Here is a 21,231-nt window from a genome sequence, read left to right as displayed (position 1 = left end):
TTTCTGTTCCAGCAGGTGAAAATGGGGGCTTTCACACTGGGTAATTCTAGGAACTAGCCACCAGAGTGGTTCCCCTAGAACTGATAATTCCCCTAGGGCCGTTTTCCTGGTTGCTTTCGCATCGGAAACGGGAACTCTGAATGACGTAATCTTGTTGCAGCTCTTGTTTTTGTGACTTTTATTTTGACGGCACTGAGAACACCAGAGCACACAGTGCTCATATTCTCCATTAGTTTATGATTTAACAGTCCTGTCTAATACATTACTAAGTAGAACTGTTATACAAAGAAACTAGACAGTGTATGAAAAAGTATTTGTGTTTGCCATGTGGTTGATGCCCACTGTCACTAAGTAGAAGTACATAATCATGTTTTGGTAGTGTTTTGCGTGCATTCAGCCAAACATCATACACTTATGTCACTGATATTTCCTATGGTGCTGTGTTAAACCCTACTCTGAAGTAGGATCTAATTTAGTTCCCCCAAAAGGAGTTCCTAGAACTAAAATCTAAAATTGTTTCTAGTTCCTGCACTGCGAACACGGAAAAAAGCAGGTACTTCCGCTAATAGTTCTAGGAACGATGAAAAGGTTCATCCGGTATAGGTGCATTCTGATCACTAAGCAGGACACAACAACAAGAAAACCAGGTTTGGATTGTAGTACTCTGACCCAGTTCTTGTTCTGGATCTTAGTTGAAAGAGATTTGCAGCACATACTTCAGTGTAACTTGATCCAGAGTTCAGATTTGTTATGAAAGGTGATTTAAGAGCTGTTGTGTTCTTCAGAAGGAACTATAATCCCCGTACAGTAGCTTATTGTTAGTGGGAAGTGAATATTTAAATTGCAGTTAAACATTCTCTAGATGGGTGGTTCTTGGCCAAAATTCATTGCAGTGTGGGTTGTCAGAAGTCTGTAATGAAATGTATCAGTGTCTGGCTGTCAAAATGAACATTCTCTCTCGTTTGCCAAGTCCCAGACAAACACTGTGGAGGTGCTGGAAGAGCCGGAGGATGCTGGGAGTTTTCACAAAGGAGCCCAGAAGGGTTTTTTGTCCATACTGAACCTTAAATCCAAGCGTGAAATCAGTGCCATGCTAAAGATGGTGCAGTGTTACAATACTGACCATGGAGTGTGACAGTGAGGAGTGTCATGGGGTTTTACTCTTGTTTTAAAGACTCGTCAGGGCAGAAAAAGGCACCTTAATTAACAGGAAACAGGCTGATGTATCACACAATAAAACCGCTGTGTTTATGGAGCTGGTTCAGTGCGACCTGCCGTGAGGGGTCTTTATTCACTGCCAACTGTGTGTTTTATTGACTGATTTCTAAAATTGTCTGCAGTGATGGTTGAGTTCATTTTAAGTCTCCTTATGTTTAAAAAGGGTCATTTTACACATTTGTTGAATGTGTTTTTCTATATATAGTGTTGTTATAACAATGAAATAAAAAATAAATAATATGATATAATGTAATATAAAATATATAATAATGTAATATATTATTTTATAATATTATAAATGAAGTAAATTAAATAATGAGAATTTTATATATAAAACAAATTAAAATGATATATATTACAATATAATGTAATTTATAATATAATAAACAATATAAAATTAGATATAATTATATTATACTATTATATTTTATATAATAATAATAATTATAATTATAAAAATATATAAGTTAAATATAATATAAATAATACAAAATGTAATCTATTTATAATATTCTATAAATCATGAAAAGTATATTTATATTCATTATTTTCTATTTATGATACATTTTTATTTTATATAATAATAATAATAATGTAAATTAAATATGATATAAAAAATGTAAAACAATGTAATATATTATTTTATATTCTATAATATAACAAGCATTATATATTTTATTTATTTATTTATATTTGTAGTATGTATTTAGTAGTACTGAACAATAGTTCTGTAAATGTGAGTGGTCATTTATTAAGATTTGCTCATGATTTTGTAAAAGAGTAAAAATAAATCATTTATTTTCATAAGGAGTCATTTTTGCAGTTCAGTTTCTGTAAATAATCTGTGTGGATTTGTGAATGTAAGAGTATGTCAGTAAATAAGGCTCTTTTGTTATAAAAGAATAAGAAAACCCCTGTTTTTCATGATATGAGAGCTGTGCACAGATACTGAATCCAGAAATGTTGATAGAAACTGAATCTGTCAGTCTGTTTTATTGCTGTTCAACTGAAACTCTGCTCGTGTCATTCAGAAAGACTGGCCGTAATATAACCCTCCCCTAAACCTGATCGCCCACTGTGTGTGAGATTTATTTATATACAGGCTCTCTTCAGAGAGGAACTGAAGATTCCAGGCTATGTGTACACACACACACACACACACACACACACACACAGTGTTAATGATCCCCAAGACGGGTGCTGAAATACACACTTGACCACACACACACACACACACACACACACACACACACACACACACACACACACACACACACACACACACACACACACACACACACACACACACACACACACACACACACACACATGCATGATGCCCATCACTCACTGAAAACAATCCAGTCTTCCCAAGGTTAAGCGGTTTCTCCCACCACACACACACTTGCAGCACCTGCGTTAGAACATCACAGTCGAGACTTCTGCCTCTGATCTCTACCGCCTGTGAATATTTATAGCCTGTGAATATCTAAGATCAGCTCTTCCCTTATTCTAACTGTGTTCTCTGTTTTACTTCTTCTGAAGATCTTTCACACTATATTTAATTATTAGTTCCCGAAGAAAGTCATGTAGATTAGAAAGCAGAATTCACACTTCAGTCACACTTCATATCTGAATGTCATTGCATTACAGAGCAAAATGACTTAAAGGTTCTTATAATGCATCATAAGAACTTAAAGTTTTTTCAAATTAACTTAAACATTCTGCTGAATGATTTTTAATGAATGTTTTATAATTTCAAGGGAACTTTAAAAGGTCTCTTATTATGAACTTTATGATTATTTTGTAACATCATATAAACTTTAAGGTCAATTTATGGCATTATAGGAACTTAATGGTTCTTTTATGGCAAACTAGGAAATTAATGTTTCATTTATAACATCATAGGAACTTGAGTTGTCGTATGTTATCAACTTAAAGGTTCTTTTATGGCATCATAGGAACTTAAATATTATTTTATGACATCACAGGATCTTAAAGGTTCTTTTATGACATCATATAAACTTAAAAGTTATCGTATGGCATTATAGGAACTTAAAGATTCCTTTATGACATCATAGGAGCTTAAAGGTTCTTTTATGACATCATAGGAGCTTAAAGGTTCTTTTATGACATCATATAAGCTTAAAAGTTATCTCATTGCATTATAGGAACTTAAAGATTCCTTTATCTTTTATTCCTTTACTCATACGAACTTAAGTTCTTTTATAATAACACGTTTTATTTATGTATATAGCACCTTTCCAGTTCTTAAGGCATTATGGAATTATGGAAACTTAGATTAATTTATGACTTCATAGGATTTCAAAGGTACATTTATGACTAAGAATTAAAGGTTATTTATGATATCATAGCAACTTAAAGGTTCTTTCGTGGATTATAGGAACTTAATGGTTTTCTTATGATATCATAGGAACTAAGGAACTCTTATTGTATCAAAGGAACTTAAAGGTTCTTTTATGGCAACTTAAAAGGTTCTCTTTTATGTCATCAATCTGTAAAAAACTTTTTTAGAACCTTCATTTTTTAAGAGTTTAAACATGCAGATGTTGAAAATTAAGCTTTTCATTTGACTCTTTTGATAGGGCAGCAGAGGTAGTCATTATATTTTACAGTGCAGTGACACAAGTGTGTGAGTGTGTGTGTGAGAGAGAGAGAGTGTGTGTGTGTGTGTGTGTGTGTGTGTGTGTGTGTGTGTGTGTGTGTGTGTGTGTGTGTGTGTGTGTGTGTGTGTGTGTGTGTGTGTGTGTGTGTGTGTGTGTGTGTGTGTGTGTGTGTGTGTGTGTGTGTGTGTGTGTGTGTGTGTGTGTGTGTGTGTGTGTATCCTCTTAAAATGCACCTCACTTTCTTTGCATGTCATTCTGCTCCTTCCTGGAGCTCATGTCGAGCGTGTGTATTTTAAAGGTCTCCGTAGCTCTGCCTAAATATAAGTTTTTACAGGGACTGACCCTTCATCAGGCTTTCGTGTGGTCAAGTCAGAGCTGCCCTGCTCTTTCTGCACAGATGTATGACTGTAATTACATGTGAAGCAGCTATTTTCTGTCCTTTGCATTGGGTTTCCATTACCTACAGTTTCTGTCCTGAAGTTATTTAAGTCATAACCGTAGCCGTGCTGCAGCTAGTTTTATTTAGAAGGATATTCTAAAGCTTTTTTGGCAGCTTCTGTAGTGCTTTTTATGTACATACAATGGCCCCAAAAAGTATTTAGACACTTAAAATCTCTGAAATGTCATTGCAAAATATCATTGAGTTATATTATTTGCTTTTATCGTAGTTTTTTCCTGCTGTTTATGTTAACTGTTAGATTGTTTGACAAGTTTTTTTTTTAATCTTGTAGCTTCTTTGCATGTGGGCATTAATTGCACGCCGCTGCTCCACAGGGCCGTGATGTCATGAAAGACTTTGTGTTCACCACATATTTCTGGGTCCACCGCAGTTCTGCCATTACAATTTTTCAATGATCAACCTTAAATGCAATGCAAGTCACTTTGGATGAATCCATCTACCAAGTTTTGTTTTTTAGTCATGAGTAGACAGGTTGAGTGTGAAAGACAAACTCTTGGAAAGGAAAAACATGAACCTAAAGAACAAACCGCAGTCACACACACACACACACAGGCCCTTGAAGCATGAGAGGGTGCAGAGAAAGAGAGGGATTGTGAGAGCTGTCAGCGGGCGTAGTGGGAAAGCTGATTCTGGCAGAAAAGCGTTGTGGGTCGGCAGCGAGTGGCATCGATCACTGTGCCGTCTCTGTGAGTGCCAGGGCAGAGAGAGAGAGAGGGAGGGAGGGGACGGGGCTCAGTTGGCAGACTCTGAATGTTTGAGAGCGGCCACATGGTTGCCCAGTTGGCAAGATGCCACCGTTTATACCCAGCTTGCATTTCTGAGCCTGTGCGTGCAGCGGACACGAAACAGGTGCTCGACGAACTGTAGGCTTCAAGAGTATTAATACAGGAAAAGAGGGCTGTGTCTGCATATGAGATGTGTTTGAAATAGCATGCAATATGTGCATGTGAGTGTATGTGTCCATCTATTTGTCTGTCTGTCTATTTATGCATTTTTCGTTTTTATTATATATATATATATATATATATGTATGTTATATTAGTTCCTGTCCTTGATTCTTCTGATTGGTCAATATCTGTGTTTCATTCACAATAAAACACAGCTATGACTGCTTCACTCAACGGTTCTGTGTATCACTACACAACACCCTTAGCAACCACTCTTAGCAACGTAAACTCTATGTTCTCAATTGATATTGTTAATTGAAGCTTACTATATTATGTAGAGGAATATTGTGAGAAAGAGATTGAGTGAGGGAGTTTATTACCTGCATTGAGATTTAGCATTTTCGTTCAGATCAGTCCTATGTTCATAATAAAAAATCTGTTTAAATGTCCGATGTTTTATCTTGTCCTTTTAACTTTTAATGGGTTTTCCCATGACTGACAGCACTAGTCAAAGCATTTGTCAGTTGAGTCTTGTTCTGTGTTCACAACAATTCAGTCTTTTCAATATAAAAGTCTTCGCTACTGGCTGACACACTCACAAAGACAGTCTTTGCCGCCATCTAATGGCGTAATAATGTAACTTCTGTTGCTGTTCACGGTTAGGGACTATTTTTTCCGGCGGAAGGAAGGCTTTTAGTGAAAGTTTACTTCATGAAAGTTACATTGATTTTTGTATTGTGTGGTAACCGTTTTATAAAAGCAATAAGGTACTCGAGGCTAGTGCTGTATTGTGAATAAGTGTGCTTTGTGCCGCACCTAACAACGCCCTTCGGCCGTGACTTATTCATGATATAGCGCAGCCTCTCGTACCTTATTGCTTATATAAGCAATTCTGTGCCCCTTGCTCCTCGTTTAATATTCATATTTCATATTCAGGGTAAAACCCGACTCAGGGTTCGACTGATCAGGTCTAGCATGTGAATGAATTTTTCTGGGAAAGTACAGTGTGTGTGAGAGGCCATGTCATGTACACACACTCAGACACACACTTAGGTCGAGCCTTTGTTGATTGTTTACTGTGTGTGTGTAATTCTCTCCTCACACACACAACAGGGTCTTTGTGTTTGTGTGACCTCCTTTTAGCATTTCTGTACACTGAGGGTCATTGCGAGTGTGTGTTGTGCGCACGTGTGTTTGTTTCCTCCCTGTAGCTGTAAAAGCTCATCCGCCTGTTGATCAATGATTGTTATTTTTCTATGTTGATTTCCGATGCATCAGTCACTGGGGCTGCTGTCCTGCAGGGTCAATCATAGGGTGTTGCTTTGATTTCATTTGGGCCTCTTTTCCTTTTGATATCTGAAGCACATTAAAACATATGATGTCTAAAGCCACAATGTGTTTACAACAACTAAAAAAAGTGGTCAAATTCTATAGTTTTTCACCTGAAGTGTGCTTAAAATGTCAACCAATGGCAATGTCGACCATAAACATTGAGTTGTATTTGATTTAAAAGTTGTATTTAAATACATAAGTTATTTAAATGTAGAATGGATGCAATATAAAGCAAAATAATTTTTTTTTTTTTTTATTTTCAGACTGTAGAAAAGTCTGTTTTTCAGTGATTTTCCCATTTTAAAGCCCTAGGTGTATATTGGTTCTTGTTAAATCTATGTTCTAAGGATGCGATAAGTTTCCTCTCTCTCATGTCATAAGTTTTTCTCTCAGATCAGAATGAAAGAAATGAAACGGATGAATCCTGAGAGCCGATATAAGCTGAGCACTGAAGTTTGTAGTCTGTCTTTGCTTGGGGCCTGCGATGTTCTGTTAAGTTTCCTGTGTCTTTATTACATTCCGCTCTCTTCGCTCGATTTGTTTTCTTTCGTCTTTCAATCTCTCTGCTCTTTTTCTCCACAGAACAATAAAGTGGAAGACGTATGGAGATCATTTGTAGGAATTTGAAAAAGCTTTTACTGAACACCTGTCAGGATATGCCTGCTTATGAACTACCATATATCATGGCCAAAAATATTGGCACCACTTCATTTCTTTCAAATAATGCATTACTTCTCCCAGAAAATGATTACAAATACAAATGTTTTGGTATTCTCATATTTATTTATTTTGTTTGAATGGGAACAACACAAAAAAGGCATAAAAAAGACAAATCTGACACATTCCACACAGAACTCCAAAAACTGACTGGACAAAATGATTGGCACCTTTTCAAAGTCATCTGGTCACCTGGTGCTAGCAATATAGAAATCACACTTGCAACCAGTTAAAATGGGGAAAAAGTGTGTACCACACTGAGCATAGAGAAAAGAAAGAAGAGCAATTAATTGTCTGAGGATTTGAGAACCAAAATTGTGGAAAAGCACGGACAATCTCAAGGATACAAGTCCATCTCTAGAGATATTAAAGGGGACCTTTAATGCCCCTTTTACAAGATGTAAATATAAGTCTCTGGTGTCTCCAGAATGTGTCTGTGAAGTTTCAGCTCAAAATCCCCCACAGATCATTTATTATAGCTTGTCAAATTTGCCCCTATTTGGGTGTGAGCAAAAACACACCGTTTTTGTGTGTGTCCCTTTAAATGCAAATGAGCTGCTGCTCCCGGCCCCCTTTCCAGAAGAGGGCGGAGCTTTAACAGCTCAACAACAACAAAGCTGGAGAATCTCACGCAGCCAAAATGAGGATTGTCAGTAACGGTGTTCAACCTTACATTGTTCAAACCGGAGTCGACACTGATGGAGAGACTCAGGAAGAAGTTACAACTTTTAGATGTTTCTGAATGGTTAGTGGATAAATTTATGTAGTTGCTGTGGAGTTGATTCAACTCATCCACTAGCATGTGCCGTCATGTTCATCTTTTGTGTTGAATTGACCCTCGTTTGTGAAGCAGTCCAGCGTAAAATGACGGCATGACAACAACACTCGACTACAACAACTCTTCCTCTTCTCTAAAGCAGCCCAACATGGCCCCGCCCCCTTTTTTGTGTGTTCTCAGGGGTGGGTTATATGTAAATTTTGGGGTTTGTGATGTCACCAACCTGGGAAGAAGCTCATTGTAGTCTCTACCAGCCGTTTCTTTAAGAGAAAATATCTCCTTTGAATTGAACTTTGAGTGTCGTAACTTTGCAGATGTTGTTTATGATCAAACCGCAACATTACACACTAACTAAAGTTAAAAAATCATCATCAACCACCCCTTTAACTTCTGTTACTTAATCTGTGTTCACACGTGTCCGTCTGTCCTGAGAGTAACTGTTGGGATTATGAAGCTCAGGTGTCAGTGTAAATCAAATCAGCTCATGCTTGTGCTCGGTTGTTTCCATGACACGTTGCATCATTGATTAGAGCCTAGTTGACCATCACTATTACTGTTGCTCATTCTCAGGGTTAGTGATTTCAGCAGTTCAATAATAAAGCATTGAACTTTGATCTGGGACTTTGGTCTGTAAATCATACCACCTACAACACCTGAGCATAAAAGCAGGAACTTTTGCACAGGAAACCACCTCTCAGGTGTTTTTTACAGAAAGTAACACATCTCTACACATCTCTGTCTTAAATGACCAATCACAGTGGAAACTCTTAAACATGGGTTGTCAGGAAAATCAGGTGTCATTTTCCTGTCCTGAGGTTTAGTTGGCATTTCAGAAGCATGCACTATGACCTCATATTTTACATGTTCTGGTTTCACTTCCCTGTGGGTGCAGATATCAGATAAGGGGAATTTCTGAAAAACTCACAGGTCCAGTTTACAGTTCATCAGGCAGTGATGTCATAGGTTATCTAGGTTATTGGTTTCTCTATCATTTAAACACCTGAGTCTGAGTTCAAGGACACGGGACATGCTGTTTTTACCTCACGGGACAGTGTGCGACGGTGAGCACATGCTATACTAACAGGCTGCTGCTGATAGGGAGCGAGAGGGATGTTTTGGCTTTATCTCACCCATGCTAATTTTGGTCGCTTGTCATCGCATTTCTCTTCTCTGCTTCCAAGAGGTGCTGTTCTGCCTGAAGCCGGGGTCATTTGATACGAATGTTATGTAAATGCTGCTTAACTGCTCTTTACTCACGGCAAAACGTCTTTGAACTAATGAATGAATACAAATACTACAGTGAAAATAGATCTGCAAAAACTGGCATTGCAATATTTTGTTTTTCTGTGATATATATATATATTATATATATATATATTTACTAGAGGTTCTGACAATGTTAATTGCTGCAGTCTCTTTAAAAATATTTAATTTGATTTTTTTTTTTTTTTTTTTTTTTTGTTTTGAATGAATTATTCAGTGACTCGCTCATAAGTACTTAAATTTTTTCATTACTGGATAAATCAGCATTTTTGAACAAATCTCTTGAATGAATGATTCAGTAATAAACTTTTTTAAACAGTCACTTGTCGCCACCTACTGGTGTAACGATGTAATCTATACAATCGTTATTTGAAGCATCAAGTTGCTTTCAAAAGGTGATTTGCTCTATTTTGATCGCTGTTTATATCTATAGACATCAGTGTTTATAAACGTTTATCCCAGTACTTCTGTGGTAGTATGAATGTTTAACGATTAATCGTGCAGCTCTATTTTGTGCATAGAAAATACAAAGAATAATAACGTTTTTTGAGTGCATCTCATCTTTTTAGGGTTGAACATCTTGATCAATTCTAGTTACAAAAACCAAATCAAACCTAGAGAACAAGTTTTTAAAAAATCTTCATTGGTCACATTTTCACTGTTTTTGAACCATTCAGTATGAATTTAAAATAATAATAATTGTTTCTTATTGTTATTATTAGTAAACAAAATAAGAAATATAATTTTATTTTGTATTTTATTTTATATTTTTATAATATTTATTTTATTTTTATAGGACAACTGTGTAAAATTACAATACTAATATTTTTGTCTTCATTTCTTTATTTTCAAACATTAAACAGTCAGGCTTTTATTTTGGCGGGTTTCTGGCAAATAAATAAATGCACACATGTAAATGAAATCAGTGCCAGACTTCTATGGAAGCTTGTTTCCGCCATGAAATAAAAAATAAAAAAGGTAATTGTGAGTTTTTATCTTACAATTCTGCATATAGTTTGTCATGCAATTCTGACTTTATAACTCATAATTGTTTATATCTCGCAGTTCTGAGAAAAAAAGTCAGAATTGCATGATTAAATACTTGCAATTGCAAGAAAAAAAGTCGCAATTACCTTTTATTTTTTTTTTATTTAGTGGTGGAAACAAGCTTCCACAGACTTCACTCTAAACGTGCAGTGCATATATTTAATTACATCCCAGCCATATCGCAGCCATTCTGTCATCGTCATTGTATCAATAATTATTTAAGTTTTGCAATACAGTGTTTTTATACTGTGACGTACCATGTAAATAGCATTGTGCATGAATATCGTAGTTATAGAGCACCATGCTGTATATATTCAGAATTACTTGAATGATGCTGTTTTGTTCTCATTCCTGTTCGTTTTATGGAAGTGAGCAGAATATGTATATTCATTCTCATTATGTGATTTGTTGTTGTTTGCAAAGTGAACACTTCACTGCGATTTGTTTTTGAGGTTTTCTCTCATAGCTCGACTGACAGCCGTCTTTTCTTCCGTTTCTCTCTGTTGTTCTCACAGAGGAAACATCACGCTACCGAAGATCCCGGAGTCCAACATGGCTCTGAGCGTGTTAGGAGTGTTTCTAGGATTACTTCTAGAAGTTTCCACACACGGCCCCTCCAGCGTTCCCAGGAGCTCATGGAAGCAGGATGGTGAGTCAAGGGTTAATTATTTTTTTCTTGTCAAACATGTTATGGGTGCAAAACGTCTGCAGGCACCACATGTGTGTGTGCTGATGCTATTTGTGTTAAGAAAAGCCACAAATCGAACTTCCTGTGCTGGTGAAACGCTTCTAAACTGTATATACTGTGTGTGTGTGTGTGTGTGTGTATAAATATATATATATATATATATATATATATATATATATATATATATATATATATATATATATATATATATATATATATATATATATATATATATAATACATTATGTATACACACACACATATACACACACACACACAGTCACTGATTTGTCTTAAAGGAATTAATACTTTTATTCGGCAAGGATGCATTTAATTGGTCTAAAATTACAAAGAAATTCATAATGTTACAAAAGATTCTATTTCAGATAAATGCTGTTTTTTGAACTTTCTATTCATCAAATTTTCCACAAAATTATGAAGCAGCACAACTGTTTTCAACATTGATAATAATCATTATTCAGCTTTGACAACAGGAACTAATTACATTTTTTAAATATATTTTAATTTATCATAATAATTAACAATATTATTGTTTTTACTGTATTTTTGATCAGATGGAAGGATCCTTGGGGAACAGAAGAGACTTCTTTAAAAACATGAAAAAAATCCCCAAACTTTTCAACAGTGATAAAGAAGTCTCTTCTGTTCCCCAAGGATCCTTCCATCTGATCAAAATTACAATAAAAGCAGTAATATTGTGAATCATTAATTTTTATCAATTTTACTGGTAGTCCACTGTATGAAGAATTTTTGGGTATAATACAGGTATGTCACAGTTTACTTTTTGCTATCCTCACTTACATAAATGAACTATAGTCTCCTGCACCCACTAGTAAAAAAACAAATCTAAAAATTATATCTAGTGTCTGAATAATTTTTGGTTTGACTGTGTGTATATAATAATATAATATAATATAATATAATATAATATAATATAATATAATATAATATAATATAATATAATATAATATAATATAATATAATATAATATAATATAATATAATATAATATAATATAATATAATATAATATAATATAATATAATATAATATAATATAATATATACATACATACATACAGTATATAGTTTAGAAGCATGTTTCACCAGCACAGTTCGATGTGTGGCTTCTCTAACATAAATAGCATCAGCACACACATGTGGCGCCTGCAGACGTCCCGTCTGGTCTTTGGTTTTCAGCGTCTGTTGGGTCTCTGTCGAAAACGCTGACAACCTGAGAGCCACAAGTATGTAGTGTAAACACACACGCATGCACAAACCAAACTGGCAGCCAAACACAAACTGAAGTGTGCCAGTGACACATAAATCACTATCTATGAATGTACATGCTCAAATATACATGTAGTATATAAATATTCCTTACCAAACATAAAGTGTTCAAGAACTACAAGCATTGCATTGTGACTTGGTCAGTTGTGTCCTCCAGAAGAGGCAATTGTAATCTAAATGGACCCATTTTACTTTCTTAAAGATGACCTTTTATACCCTTTTACAAAGTCTTGATTTTGTTTTTCATGCTTGAACACCTAATTTTTCCTCATATTCTCCATTGTTGCGGCTCTTCTCTTCCCAGTCTGTCAGTAACGCTCTGTTTAGTTCCTGTCTCTAGTTCACGAGAATGAGACAAGATGAGATATTAATCCTCAATTATGAAATACATGACTAGAAAAAAATTTTGCAGGTGCATTTGAAATGTTTTAACTAATCATCTTGTAATGAATGTCAAGGTAAAGTCAATGTCCCTGCAATAACAGACCAACATGCATCTATAAATTATTAATTCAAGAATGATGTTCAAGTTTACTGCAACAATGGAGCCGTGAACTTCACATACATTTGAAAATCCAGCATTTAGTTGATCCTGGTAAGCATTGTCAACGTTGTAAACACGCCTCCATTCTTCTTCCATGAGGGGGTTTGGCGTCACGGCCATTAAAGAACGCGACACGCATCTCCCGGACATCCTGTAGAATTCAACCCACCAGATGATGACTTTGAAAATCCTGAAGTGTTTCCAGTTAAGTGTGCCGTATGCATCAGGCGTTCAGCCAACGGTCCGTGAGCGTGACGTCTGAGGCTGAGACTACCGACCTCCTAACTGAACTCCTTTCCACAAATTGATCATAGAAATTAAAACAGTATAAATAAAAATGAAAAACAGATTTCTCTTAATCTTAAGTGCAAACAATAAGTGCAACCATAATCTAAGTACTCTCTCAATATTCATAGTGCAAATAGAGACCACATTTCAAAATGATGAGAGACCCATCAGGGAGCCGCTTTCAAAATGCGGGGTATTGAAATCGTGTTTGAATGAACGTGTTCGCGGTTTACTTTCGCTTTCTATTTTGCGATCGTGTGTGTTCTGTGATTAGGAAGCGGAGGTGCCAAGCACACATTCTACAAGATATAAGACATTGATCAGATGCTTAGGCTCTCATTTATCAGATGCCATGGTCTTGTCAGTCATCTCATCACGTGATCAGTGAACTCTTGATTCCTGCTGAACTACGTACGACTCTGCAGCTCGTGTTGGATGAGCTGGATGGGATTGATGAAGATCAAATGAATGACTCATGAGTTGACCGCCACTTTATTGGGAGCAATAAATCATCTGCTGCTGCTGCTTTTATAGAAGTTCAGGATCTCCTCTGGAACAGATTCAACCACAACCAGCTGGAGAATTATATTTTTACTGTTCAAATTACTCTTTCAAAAGTTTATTTCATTTTAAATATGCATGTAATCATTCAGCAGATGTAAAGAGAGTTGCAAATGTTCCAGATCTATAAATCATCTCCAGAAAATGTTCTACATCTTTATTATTTCATCTTTATTAAACTGTTTTCAACATTGACAATAATCAGAAATGTTTCTTGAGCAGCAAATCAGCATGTTAGAATGATTTCTGAAGGATCATGTGACACTGAAGTCTTTCAAAATACTATTTTGAAGTATATTAAATTTTAAATGTGCATGTATTCATACAGCAGATGTAAAAAGATTCCAGAAAATGTTATATATCTATATTATTTGTTTTCCAGCGGTTTTTCTCCTTGAATTTTCCATCTTCTCAATTCTGTCGTGGTCAGATATGTCTGCTCTTTATTTTCCAGCATGATCTCGGCCATTACCCACAAATCCCGTCTGATGTGAGCCAATCTGTGTGTGTTTCTGTAGATGTGAACCTGCTTGAGTTCTGGGAGCCGGACGTGTTCAACTACACGACTCTCCTGCTGAGCGAGGACAGAGGAGTGCTGTACGTGGGCGCTCGAGAGGTCATCTACCAACTCAACATAACCAACGTGTCAATCAAGAGCAACCAGGTGTGAATTATTCCTGCCTCATAATTTATAATGTAGCTGAAATGTCTTTTTAAGACTCTTTCTGTTAGTCTCATGCAGTGCTCAGTGTTGTCTCCACCCGTGTGATGTTATATTGACTGTTTTCTGTTCCAGCTGATGTGGAAAGTTCCAGAGAACGACATGTCAATGTGTATTTTAAAGGGCAAATCTAAAGAGGTAATGTGGAAAAATGTCTTCGATCTGAATATTTTATCACTGACGGTGGAATCTTTGTAAATATGAGGATACTTTTATCTGTAACCGAAATGTTTTTTGTGCTTCTGTGATAGACGGACTGTCGAAACTACATTCGGGTTTTGCAAGTCGTGGATGAAGACACTCTGTATGTTTGCGGGACTCACGCGTTTCAGCCTCTCTGTGATTATCTGGTGTGTACATCTCTTAATATTCAGTTATGAAACCTTTATATTTATTTAAAGTGTCAGCCAAGCTTACCAGCAAACGCTCAACTGTGTAAGATGTTTGCAAGTTCGTACTTGAGCAATAGTAAGCGCCCACTTTTATCGGCATCGGTTCTGGATATTTCATCTATTTTCTCCAAACACATTTCGAGAAATTCTTCAATAAAGACTTTTAAGTTTTGAATCAAACCAACCAGCTCACAGATAAATAACATTACAAACCATTCAAATAACATTTGAGGCAAAGAAGTATTTGACAATTTTGCTTTGCGCGCATCTTTTATGAAGAAATGAACTATTCTCACATAAAGTATTACAATAATGTACTGCAACAATGATAACACTGAGAATTATTAAATGCAGCTATTAAATGTAGTTTATAAAAAAAATATTTTATTAAAGGGTTAGTTCACCCAAAAATTAAAATGATGTCATTAATGACTTACCCTCATGTCATTCCAAACCCGTAAGACCTCCGTTCATCTTCTGAACACAGTTTAAGATATTTTAGATTCAGTCCGAGAGCTTTCTGTCCCTCCATTGAAAATGTATGTACGGTATACTGTCCATGTCCAGAAAGGTAATAAAAACATCATCAAAGTAGTCCATGTGACATCAGTGGGTTAGTTAGAATTTGTTGAAGCATCGAAAATACATTTTGGTCCAAAAATAACAAAAACTACGACTTCAGCATTGTATTCTCTTCCGGGTCTGTTGTATATCTGCTTTCACGACTCCGCTTCTTCTTCTTTCCTGTTTTACGGCGGTTGGCATCCAGCTTATTGGTGCATTACCGCCCCCTTCTGCTCCGGAGTGTGATTCATGACTCCGAAGTGATGATGCTGACGTAAGACGCTGCTGACGTGTTATCTGGTGCGCCAGAGCTTCGTTTACAGTCTGAGGGAGACGCACGCTGTATTCAAGCTATTCTACATTGTTTGTATTTTGGTATTGCTATATTTTTTAAAATGGTGTGTAAGTGTGCATGTCGCTGATGTCCTAATCGCCAAAAACAATGGTGTAAAAGTGCATTACCAACGCCGACAGATGAAAGGACTCAATGGAATCAGTTCAATGGAATCAGTTCAATGGAATCAGTTCAATGGAATCAGTTCAATGGAATCAGTTCAATGGAATCAGTTCAATGGAATCAGTTCAATGGAATCAGTTCAATGGAATCAGTTCAATGGAATCAATTCAATGGAAAGGATCCCGGAAGAGAAGACAATGCTGAATAAAGTCGTAGTTTTTGTTATTTTTGGACCAAAATGTATTTTTGATGCTTCAACAAATTCTAACTGACCTTCTGATGTCACATGGACTACTTTGATGATGTTTTTATTAGCTTTCTGGGCATGGACAGTCTACCGTACATACATTTTCAATGGAGGGACAGAAAGCTCTCGGACTAAATCTAAAATATCTTAAACTGTGTTCAGAAGATGAACGGAGGTCTTACGGGTTTGGAACGACATGAGGGTGAGTCATTAATGACATCATTTTCATTTTTGGCTGAACTAACCCTTTAATATTAATTATATATATTATAAAGAATATATAATTATTTTGAATTAGCCTTTTTTATATTTTTATAAATTAAAGTTTTATAATCATTTAACTTTAGAGCTTAAAAATTACTTATTCTATAATATGCTATTATAGTATTATAAGTGTGTGAGTGTGAATCACAACTTAATTCTTGATGTAATTAAAAAGATTCACACACCAAAAACGAGTCAATATACGAGACGAGAGAGAGAATGTCTTAAACAACCTTGTTGAATTGCATCATGGTTTTGGTTAACAATAACAACATTGGGATCTTTACTTTTGGGAACTCAGCTGTTCCGCTTTATAGTTTTAAACACAAAAGTATTATTGTCAATTTCAATATGTGTGGTGTTTTGGTTTGTCTCTGTATTGTCAGAACTTCCCTGATATTTTGATAACAATTGCTCAGTTACTAAATATCTAAATTTTAATACAATAGTTTCCTCATTTTGTTGCCGTATAGGGGCTTTAGCACCGGGTAGTTATAGGATCTAGCCACCAGGGTGGTTTCCCGAGAGCTAATAGTTCCCCTAGTTTTCCTGCTTGCATTAGCACCGCCAGTAGGAACTCTGAAATTACCTAATCCGCTCTTGTTGTTGTGACTTTTATGTTGACTGTGCTGATAACACACAGTGCTCGTATTCTCCATTAGTTTAAGATCTGTTTAACAGTCCTTTCTAATACATTACTAGATAGAACTGTTATACAAAGAAACTAGACAGTATATGAAAAAGTATTTGCGTTTGCCGTGTGGTTGATGCCCAATGTCGCTAGCTGAGCAGAAGTACATAATCATGTTTTTCTTCAAAGTTGTGTTGGATTTTCTCCTCAGAATAAAGGTTGAGAGGTCCATCTATCACTGTTTTCCATGTTCGTAGAGTTAGTTTGTGGAGTAAATATATAGGCTATAAACTGTGTGTGTACACAGCTTTTTTTTTTTTTAAATAGCGCTAGTGTTTTGCGTACACTTACATCACTGATTGTTCCTATAGTGCTGGGTTAGACCCTACTCTGAAGTAGGAGCTAATTTAGTTCCTCCAAAAAGAATTTCCTAGTTCCTGTGGTTCGAAAACAGCAAAATCCGGGTACTTCCAATAGTTCTAGGAACTATGAAAAATTCCTCTGGTGCGAAAGCCCCTAATGACGCACAACAGGATCATATGACTCTGTAACCTGATCTCTTTATTTACATTTACGCATTTGGCTGAGACTTTTCTCCAAAGCGACTTGCATTGCTTTTACACCGCATTCCAAATTATTATGCAAGTGACATTTCAGTAGAATAAACATTCAGATTTTAGTTTTTCTAAGAAAATGCTTATTTATCCATGTCTTTTTAGATAACTGGTATCAGTCTCAGATAAAATAATTTGCCAGATCTATGGAAACCCTACTTAGAGGCTGTTCCACATTATTAAGCATTATTAAGTTCTCATGCAATATGGGGAGGAAGAAAGATCTTTCTGAAGATGAAAAGCATGAAATGGTGCAATGTGCAAAAGGCATGAAAACAACTAATTTTGTGTGAAACTGAATGGAGATTATCAAATTATCATAAAATTTGTGAGTGATTTAGAGCACAGCAGAACTCGGTCAGATAAAGGCTTATTAATGAAAGTTCCTGTCCAAAAAATAATTGTATTAAAAGGGCAGCTATAAAAAAGCCAGTGTTGAGCAGCAAACAGGTATTTGAAGCTCCTGGTGTCTCTGGAGTCTCATCCAGGCTGGCAGTTGTGCGTAAAGATGCATTTTAGACACCACTAACCAAACCTCACAAAGAGAAACATTTACAGTGGGTGATAAGAAAATTTGGTCGATACATTCGGATGTGCACTGTTCACCGTGATGGTTTTGAATTGCTTGAAATATGATTGAAATCACTTCAAAAAGGAAAATACAGTTAAATTCAACATGTGCAGTGCAAGTCTGTCATAAAAACTACATAATATTATAATGAGAACATTATAATTGTGTGCTTGGGACATGGCTTTTAATGGTGAAACTCAAAAATTATATAAAAATTTGGATTTAGTTTCATTGGCCAATATATCGGTTATCGGCTTTCAAATATAAAGAATTATCGGTTATCGGTATCGGCCAAAATTTTCATATTGGTGCATCCCTACTTTAATGGAACATTCTGAAGTCTTTGAGATACTACCGGCTCATTTCTCTTTAGTCTCTGCAGAGTTTCAGTTTGCACAACAAACAAGAGGATGGCAGGGGGAAGTGCTCCTTTGACCCGGCCCAAAGTTTCACTACTGTAATGGTTGGTAAGTTCACCTGCAGTTTCCTTCTGTTACCTGAAGCACATCTGCGGGACTCTGTGTTTTGTCTGAAACTCTTTATATGCTCGTATTTGCAGTAGGAGTGAATTAAATGCTTGTGTTTCCTGTTCAGATGGCGAGTTGTACTCGGGAACCGCTTATAACTTCCTGGGCAGTGAGCCGATCATCTCTAGATCTTCTCCGTCTCAGAGTTTACTGCGCACAGAGTATTCCACGTCCTGGCTCAACGGTACGCCGCAAATGTTTCCACGACATACACAATGTACTGTAGACGCACATATAGATATACAAGTAGGCATAGTGTGAGCGTGTTCCCTCTGTGTTGTCAACTTTAGTTTCATTTACCTAACATATCTGCTATTAAACACATTTCTCATCTGAAACTTATTTAAACTTCATATTAAATTTATGATTAAAAAATGTGTAATTTATCAGAAACAAAACTCGAACTCTTCCACCATCTAGCTTTAAAATCAATCACGAGGATTCATCACCCTGGGTCACATGACCATGAACGATAAAATTACATGTACCCTTCGCTAACGGACTTGTGCAAGGGCCCTTTGTGAAGGGATTCAGTTCGTTTGGAACGCCCCTACAAATAGCGTCCTCTTCCTAAAGTGGTGCAAAAACAGCTTTTGGAACTATTATCTAATAGTTAGATTTTATTTTATTTTTTCATATAAAACCTAAACTAAATGAAAATTAGAAATGTTGTCTTGGCAACCGGTGTTATTTTAGTATCATTGATATATTATACTATAATTTTTGTTAATATTTTGAATTAAATTTTATTTTATATTTTCCGTTTTCATTTTAGTAATTTTGTTGTGCGTTTCCATCATTTTTATTAGTTTTTGTTATTTTTAAAAAAATATATTCTGAAAAAAAAAAAAAAAAAAAATATATATATATATATATATATATATATATATATATATATATATATATATATATATATATATATATATATAGTACATGAATTTAAACTATAAATACATGAGAAATGTTGCTGTGGAAAACAGCTGAAATAAAGTTAAACATTTTTTAAATTTTAATGTTAATTTGTATTTTATTTTAAGTAATGTAAATATTTTTTATGGATTTAGTTAACGATGATAACCGTGTTGGCAACAAACTTAAGTTTAAGATTTTTATTTAATGTCAATTAATGTTTATATTTTATTTCAAGTAATGAAAATGTTTTTTGTATGGTTTTAATTTTGGTTTTAGTTAATAATAATAATAATAATAATAATAATAACCTTGTTAGCAACTAACTGAAGTAAGTTTAAGCTGAAACTGGAAATAAATAAAAACTGAAAATCAAATAAAACCTAAATAGTAATATTTAAAAATAAAAAATAACAAAAATGATCAAAGCACATAACAAAATTACAAAAAAAAAATATTAAAATGAAAACTGAAATATAAAGATAAAGCTAATTCAAAACATTAATAAACCTATAACAGTATGTTAATAATACTAAAACAGCACTGCTCAGTTGTGACTCTCCATCATGTGATTCTGGTTGCCTGTTCAGAGCCCAGTTTCGTCTTCGCCGATGTGATCCGAGAAGGGCAGGACAGCCTGGATGGAGATGACGATAAGATTTACTACTTCTTCACGGAGGTGTCGGTGGAGTACGAGTTCTTCGGCAAACTGCTGATCCCCAGGATCGCACGAGTCTGTAAGGTGAGAGCAGCTATTTTATCTCTTATTCTTGATCTTAATCTTACTCAGCTGTGGCTGACACAAGATAACTGTCATTTCTCACTGACGCCAGTGTTTGCTAGAAGTATATATTTGTTTCCAATGAAGGTGAGAAAATGTATTTGTTCCGCATGGTTAGGTTTTTTTCCTCTTAGTAAAAGTCATAAAACTTCCCCCTTTGTCACCTCTGATGGAGGTTTCTATCTCATTATCTTATCAAATCTGATGATGATCTCATTTTCTGTTTTTCATTCTTGCTTTATCTGTCAACATCTTGCTTTCAGTTTCTCTGTTTACTACTAGAGAATCAACATTTGATCATGTCATTTTCGTTACATAAAAACCATTCAGAGCTGAAGATTACTCAAAGATGTTCTTGCAAGCCACATTTTTTGACAAAGTTTGATGCATATTAGTGTTGTCAAAAGTACTGACTTTGGTACCGGAATTTTAAAAAAGTGACGCTTTAAGCGTTGTTGAGTGGATTCGCCAACACCTCTGATTGGCAATTGTGTTCACGCACTCAACAGATACGTCTGGGATTGGCTACAGTGATCAACTCTTCAAAAACATGTTGTGATTACGGAACTCTTTCAACTTTCATGCAATAGCGTGCTTGAGACTGTTAGTTTTAGTTCGTTATATTTAAATACTTACTTTATGTAAATGACACCATGCAGATGTAACATTGAAAACATTTTTTCTATATAGTGTGTCTCATCTCTCACTATCACAGGGTGATCTGGGAGGCCAGCGGACCCTACAGAAGAAGTGGACGTCGTTTCTGAAGGCCAAACTGGTTTGCTCCATGCCTGAGCTCAACTTTGTCTTCAATGTGGTTCATGACGTGTTCATTC

The 21,231-nt window shown here is 35.6% G+C and overlaps 1 protein-coding gene across 6 annotated transcripts in view; it reads left to right on the top strand.

The window, feature by feature from the left end:
* The window catches only part of sema4d (sema domain, immunoglobulin domain (Ig), transmembrane domain (TM) and short cytoplasmic domain, (semaphorin) 4D), a 71,241-nt gene that overhangs the window by 29,475 nt on the left and 20,535 nt on the right, over positions 1 to 21,231 (top strand). For all 6 annotated transcript variants that reach the window (XM_067376537.1, XM_067376539.1, XM_067376538.1 and 3 more), the window contains 8 exons: positions 10,845 to 10,978; positions 14,236 to 14,381; positions 14,514 to 14,576; positions 14,690 to 14,788; positions 18,552 to 18,645; positions 18,773 to 18,889; positions 20,205 to 20,356; positions 21,111 to 21,231. The exon at positions 21,111 to 21,231 is cut by the window's right edge and continues 55 nt beyond it. In XM_067376537.1, the coding sequence (XP_067232638.1) occupies positions 10,845 to 10,978; positions 14,236 to 14,381; positions 14,514 to 14,576; positions 14,690 to 14,788; positions 18,552 to 18,645; positions 18,773 to 18,889; positions 20,205 to 20,356; positions 21,111 to 21,231 (926 nt within the window). The remainder of the gene's footprint in view (positions 1 to 10,844; positions 10,979 to 14,235; positions 14,382 to 14,513; positions 14,577 to 14,689; positions 14,789 to 18,551; positions 18,646 to 18,772; positions 18,890 to 20,204; positions 20,357 to 21,110) is intronic.

Source organism: Chanodichthys erythropterus, chromosome 22 (genome assembly GCF_024489055.1).
Source record: "Chanodichthys erythropterus isolate Z2021 chromosome 22, ASM2448905v1, whole genome shotgun sequence".
Classification (NCBI taxonomy): Eukaryota; Metazoa; Chordata; class Actinopteri; order Cypriniformes; family Xenocyprididae; genus Chanodichthys; species Chanodichthys erythropterus.
This window is presented reverse-complemented; position numbering and strand designations above follow the sequence as displayed.